A 6,729-nucleotide genomic window follows, 5' to 3' on the forward strand; every position below is an offset into this window, starting at 1 on the left:
AACGGTCCAGGGCTGCATCAAGAGGCCACCCTAGCTCCCACTTCCAGGGATTCGCATGGTCCCAGGCCAGCCACACGTGGCCCCTCCTTCTGAAGCCACTAAGTGCAAGCAATGGAAAGAGCATCAGCTCAGAATCAAGGGAGGCCCAAGTGTGAACTCTGGCTGCCCCACACCCCTGCTGCGGGACTCCACTTCTCCTCCCTTGTGTCCTCGTCTTACTCCCGTGACAGCTGCTGTGTCAGCTCATGGACACAAATGTGTGCTGTACAATCTACAGCAGAGGTGGATGCTCAGTTACTGTGACCTCCTCAAAGGCCCCAGAGCCACAGCCTGCTGTCCTCCGCTTTCCAGAGCAGTCACCCTGGGATCCAGCCCCCTTCCAGAGGCTGCAGTGCCACCAGCTCCCCAGCACCCACTTCCCTGATGCCCCAAATAAGTACACAGGTCCTTTTCATTGAAGGGTTTTACTGCTAATCACTCTGGAACAGATGCAGGTTGCAGGGGGTGTAAGTCACAAACATGGCAGACTGTGAAGGTCCCTGGATCATGGCTCCCTGAGGGCTTCCCTTTCATTCCTAAGGCAGGACCAGACCTCTTCTCCAGGCCCAGGAGGCCCCTTGCATTGGGAAGGCTGCTCCTCCCAGCGCAGGTGGGGCCCAGCAGATGGGAGCCAACAGCCACCGCGATACTCCCTAAGCGGTTCATATTCGATCTGGAGGATCTTCAGACTGTGATGCCCACCCCACAGGTGCTTCCTCAAAGGCCAGGGGAGGGTTGCCCTAACGATAGGAACATGTGCTAAGCCTACCCTACTTCTCTTTCATCCCGAGGAGATGAAGCCACGACTGGATCCTCCAAACTTTCCAAGACAAGACACTGGCCTGGAAAGAGGCAAGGATCTTTACTCGAGAGTCCCTTCTCAAGACTTCCTGGAGATCCTGGCTTCAGAGGCAACAGGAATCCATTCTCCAAAGTGAGATGAGGAGCTAGAGGTCAAGGGGGGCAGCAGCAGATCCTACAGATCTTCCGACACTAGGCTGGGCTCTCTCCCTCTCCTCTCCCTCATTGTCCTTCAGCTGGAGTCTTTCCCGGCCTGCTCTCCCAGGTGCGTTTTCTGGTGGCGGATGAGGTTTGAGCTCCGGGAGAAATGTTTCCCACACAGAGTGCACCAGTAGGGCTTCTCCCCTCTGTGGGTCCTCTGGTGCGCTCCAAAGTTGGAGATGTCGCTGAAGGTCCGCCCACACTCGGCGCACTCATAGGGCCTCTCGCCTGTGTGCGTGCGGTGGTGCACGCCGAAGCTGGAGCTGTTGCTGAAGCTCTTCCCGCACTCACAGCAGATGTAGGGCGCTGGCTCCAGGTGGGTCCGATGGTGCACCGCCAGCGTGGCGCTCTGGCTGAAGCTCTTGCCACAGATGTCACAGCGGTACGGCCGCTTGCCCAGGTGGTCTTGCTGGTGGGTGGTGAGGTCCGAGCGTCGCCGAAAGCTCTCCTGACACTTGGGACATTTGTAGTGCTTCTCTTCCAGGTGGATCCGCTCGTGCCGGATGCGGTTGGAGCTTCTCGAGAAGCTCTTGCCACATTCAGAACACTTGTAAGGTTTCTCGCCGGTGTGGATCCGCTGGTGTGTTCTCAGGTTGGAGGTATTATTGAAGGTCTTGCCACACTGGGCACATATAAAGGGCTTCTCGTCGGTCTCGGGCCTCGGGTGAGCCCTGGGGCCCCCAGGCTCTCCAGCGGGGACAGTGACTTTCCGCCAGGGCTTTTTTGGATGGATCTCTTGCAGGACCCTCCGACAGGCTCTCTTGCCCACGCTCTTTCTCCCCATCTGGGATCCGAAAACCCTCAGAGTCATCCACTCTCCAGGGCTTACCCCATTCCCCTTCGTCAGGCAGGTGCTGTTCTGGATCCTGCTCCTTCTCACTGCCCATTTCTGAACCCTGAAAAGGAACACAAATGGCCAACACCTTTATTCCTGGGGTCAGGCTAGGCCACAGGGAATCTGTTCTGGCTGAAGGCGTGTACACCTTCCCCACGGAACCATCCATCAGAAATAGCCTCAATGAACTGGAGCACCTGGAGAGAATGCCTTGCATACAGTCACACCTACACAGGCACACACAGCACACACTCGCACACGCTTATAGCCACAGACAGCCACACTCACCACATATAGAGACACAGCCCTCCCAAACACGGCCACAGCTACACACCCACACAAAATCACACACACACACACGCCACGTACAAAGACACACAGACAAACCACGTTCTCCCACACACACAGCTACACATACACAGTCCCAACCTAGGTAAACATCAACAGATGCCAGCTGAGTTCCTACAGCCCAGGACAGGGAGAGGGGACGAAGTGCTGCCGCTGAGTGTGGTGTTTCCTCTGGGCCCTAGAGCAATGATGGCACCTCGGAAGGCACAGAGGGCCGGTGCAGATCCGCTGGGGTGACAGGACCAAGGGATGAGGGGTGGAGGCACAGACTGTGACAGCTGATGGTAGAAACCAACAGACTTCCTTCAAGTCAGCAAGTATTTCTGGAACACGCAACAGCAGTAATGGAAGGAGCACTGGCTACATTCAGGGCTGGATCCCGATGGTGACACGCACGACAGAACCGTGCAAGCTATTCACAGCCCTCCTGAGCCCCAACTCCTGTTGCTCACACCGTGATACCCGCCTACGCTGCAGGGCTCTGTGTGCGTAGGAAATGCCTACAGTGTGTTGTGGCAGGTACGAGTAATTCAGCAAACGACAGCTGCTGTGACCACTGTGGAGGCCACTCTGTCCTCGCCCTGCAGAGATTACAAGAATGAAGAAGAGCCTTTACGTGATCTTGTTAGGAAAGAAAAAACTTTTAAAATTAAAAAATGGTGTAAGACTCTATATAATCTCAAATGTGAAATACAGACAGAGCCTCAAATCTCTCAGTGGAGGCCAGCAAATTTTTCCAGAAAGGGCCAGATAGTAAATATTTAGTAAATATTTGAGACCCTAGGATCTCTGCTGAAACTAGTCAGCTCTGTTGTCGTCTCAGAAGCAGCCGCAGGTAACATAGGAATAAAGGAATGAGTGTGGCTGTGTTCCAATAAAACTTTGAGACAAAGGGAGGTGAACTGTAGCCTACCCAACCCTGTTATTGAGTGTTTCTTGAAGAACCTAAATAAGGAGAACCTGCCTCCTCCTCCTAAAACATAAGTCCCACGAGGGACAGGATCTTTGTTTTCTAATGTAACCCAAATTCCTCAAGCAATGATGGTCACATATTGTAGATCTTCACTAAATATTTGTTGAACAAGTGAAGGCCAGGCCTGTCTCTAGCACCCACTTCATTCTTCCTTGTGTCTGTCTCACCCACTGTTTCTCAGGAATCATCTACCCACTTCCACCTTTATGACCCCGCAGAATCTTGGACTTGCCCTTAACAGTGATTTGCAATCAACTTTTAACATATCTGTTTCCAGGGGATCCCTGGGTGGCTCAGCGGTTTGGCACCTGCCTTCAGCCCGGAGCCTGATCCTGGAGTCCTGGGATCGAGTCCCACATCGGGCTCCCTGCATGGAGCCGGCTTCTCCCTCTGCCTGTGTCTCTCATGAATAAATAAATAAAATATTTAAAAAATAACATATCTGTTTCCACTAGCAGTTTATAAGCAATTTGAGGGGAGAGACTGGGTCATTTTGGCCACCTCTCCCCAGCATGAGGCCCGGATATGATCTGAATTTGGGCCCCAGCCCCCTCTCTGCAGGGGGCTATAGGGTCCCCACCCACTCCGAATCCTGCTATTCTAAGAACCTACAATCTATACCAAGCTCTGGCTCTACTCAGGTCCGCATGCTGGATCAAAATAAGAGCAAGAAGATTTAGGATTATGGTTACTACCCGCAGTTTATGGCCCAGTGCGGGGAAACAGGACACAAACTCCAGGAACTGGCATACAGTGTAGAAAATGCTGGGGGCGGGGGAGGGAGGGTGTCAGGAACTGTGCCTTAGTCATCTTTGTACCCACTCATCAATGCTTCCCTCATTACCTGGCACGTTATACAGGAACCAATAATAATAACAATAAATATTTTTGAAGCTCATACTAGGTGCTAGGCCTGGGACTGAACACTGTATGCACATCAGATCATTTCATTTTCATGACTTATTTTGGAGATGAGGAGACTGAGGCTCAGAGAAATTGTGACTTGCCCCAGGGCACATAGCACATGAGTGTCAGAACTAGGACCTGCGCCCCTCATGCCAAAGCCAGCGCCTTTAAGCAAGACACCAGTGATGGAGAGAGGAGGGAGGGAGACAGGAAGGGGGGGGGAGGGGGAGAGGGAGTGGGGAGCCCCAGGCGGGGAGAAAAGGGAAGGAGGAAGGAGTAAGAACAGTGCCAAGGGAGTTCAGAGGACAGCTGCCTCCCTCAAGAGATCAGGGATGAGCAGCTACATGGCAAAGGTGGTATCTTTGGTATCTGAGCTGGGACTTGCAGGACGAGTGAGCAAGACTGGGGCTCGCAGGGATGGGGAGCCCCCTATCTACTGAGAGCACAGTGGCAGGTAAAGTACAGATGCACTTTCATGCCACATTTCAAAGCTTTGGGGAGAGAAGGCCCCATGGGGCTTGTCGTCCCCGGAGGCTCTAGGTTCCGGGGTACAGGGAGGATCGAGGGTGGAAGGGATTGGGAAGTGGAGAAGGGGCCAGGGCTAAGAAGTAAGAGCCAAGACCGACCTGATGGTTACAGGTGCGGGGGGCAAGGGCCTGGGTTACCATGTGGGCTGATGCTCACAGGTGTGGGGGGCAAGGGCCTGGGTTACGGAGAAGGGGCCGCGCGGGCTGATGCTCACAGGTGCGGGGGGCAAGGGCCTGGGTTACGGAGAAGGGGCCGCGCGGGCTGATGCTCACAGGTGCGGGGGGCAAGGGCCTGGGTTACGGAGAAGGGGCCGCGCGGGCTGATGCTCACAGGTGCGGGGGGCAAGGGCCTGGGTTACCATGTGGGCTGATGCTCACAGGTGCGGGGGGCAAGGGCCTGGGTTACGGAGAAGGGGCCACGCGGGCTGATGCTCACAGGTGCGGGGGGCAAGGGCCTGGGTTACCATGTGGGCTGATGCTCACAGGTGCGGGGGGCAAGGGCCTGGGTTAAGGAGAAGGGGCCGCGCGGGCTGATGCTCACAGGTGTGGGGGGGCAAGGGCCTGGGTTACCATGTGGGCTGATGCTCACAGGTGCGGGGGGCAAGGGCCTGGGTTACGGAGAAGGGGCCACGCGGGCTGATGCTCACAGGTGCGGGGGGCAAGGGCCTGGGTTACGGAGAAGGGGCCACGCGGGCTGATGCTCACAGGTGCGGGGGGCAAGGGCCTGGGTTACGGAGAAGGGGCCGCGCGGGCTGATGCTCACAGGTGCGGGGGGCAAGGGCCTGGGTTACGGAGAAGGGGCCGCGCGGGCTGATGCTCACAGGTGCGGGGGGCAAGGGCCTGGGTTACGGAGAAGGGGCCGCGCGGGCTGATGCTCACAGGTGCGGGGGGCAAGGGCCTGGGTTACGGAGAAGGGGCCGCGCGGGAAAGTGGGTGAAGCGTGTTTAGGGTCAAGCACGGGGCAGCGGACGGGGCCCTGCGGAGGGCAGCTTGGTGCGGTGTGGGGGAGCCGCGCAGGGGTCAGAGCGCCCGAGGGGCGGGCGGGGCAGGCGCAGGCTGCGGTCAGAGGGTCAGGGCCCCGCCCGAGGGGTGGGCGGCGAAGAGCGGGGCGGGGCCGGCGCCCCAGGCCGGGGCAGGGCGGCGGGGCCTGCGGAAGGGGCTGGGGCAGGCGCCGGGCCGCGCGGCGGGGGCGGGGGTCGGGGCGACCGGACCGCCGAGCCCACCTGCCCCCGCCCGGCCCAGGGAGCAAAGCCACAGCCTCTGACTCCCCGGGAGGAGGGAGGGGACGGTGCTCAGAGTTCCCCGCGAAGCCGTGTCCGCCTCCCCCGCTCCCCGCGACCGCGGCCCCAACCCGGACCCACCTCGCTCCCGCCGCTCGGTCAGGGACAGCGCCGCCTCGGTGGGCCGGGGGAGGAGCCGGAGCCGGAACCCGGCGAAGGCCCGCCCTGCCCCTCCGGGATTGGGTCCCGAGGAGGATCCTTCCCTCCCATTGGCTGTACCGGCTGCCACCGCGCGAGAAACCCAGGCGGGACCGCCAATAAGCTTTGGTCTCGGGCAAGGCCTGCTGGGAGTTGTAGTCCTGAGGCAGAGCGTAGACTCGGGGAAGGAATTTGCGAAGTTTAGAACCGAGCGGCGGAGGCTGAGTTCCCGTCCGGGGATTTGGGTCTCCTTCTACGCGTTGGAAGCCCGACGTGCGGGGCCTGCGGTTCTGGGAAGTAGCAGAATCCGCAGAGCTAAGCTGCGTGACCTCCAAGGGCTCATGAACTGTTTCTTCTCTACTTGGAGCTGGTGACGCTTGACGGTCCGGTAGACAGACGTCCCGGGAAGCCTGGAGTCCCGCGCTTTGCTCGAGGTTTAGAATGCAAAGTCAAAGGATTGCAGACCTAGAAGGGAGATTAAGGATCAGCTAACCCTCCCCCCCCCCCCAAAAAAAATCAGCTAACCCAAGCTGCTTGTCGGAGAAGCCCAACGTCCCCTGTCCGAGGAGCTGCCTCTGGGTCTCCCAAACACTCCTGCACAGGGACTTTTCCTGGTCCTACGTCCATAAACCTCATTGCCACGCATCACACCGGCACTATAAGGCTTCTAAGGTGTAGCCA

General features: G+C 58.0%; 1 protein-coding gene across 1 annotated transcript; it reads right to left on the reverse strand.

The window, feature by feature from the left end:
• Positions 1-448: 448 nt before the first annotated feature.
• On the reverse strand, positions 449-6,114 carry ZNF691 (zinc finger protein 691). Its single transcript, XM_025419676.3, is given in 3 exon segments — positions 449-1,786; positions 1,788-1,937; positions 5,992-6,114. Coding segments are annotated over 2 exon segments (855 nt in total). The 5' UTR covers positions 1,929-1,937; positions 5,992-6,114; the 3' UTR covers positions 449-1,072.
• Between the last annotated feature and the right edge of the window lie 615 nt (positions 6,115-6,729).

Source organism: Canis lupus, chromosome 15 (assembly GCF_003254725.2).
Source record: "Canis lupus dingo isolate Sandy chromosome 15, ASM325472v2, whole genome shotgun sequence".
Taxonomy (NCBI): Eukaryota; Metazoa; Chordata; class Mammalia; order Carnivora; family Canidae; genus Canis; species Canis lupus.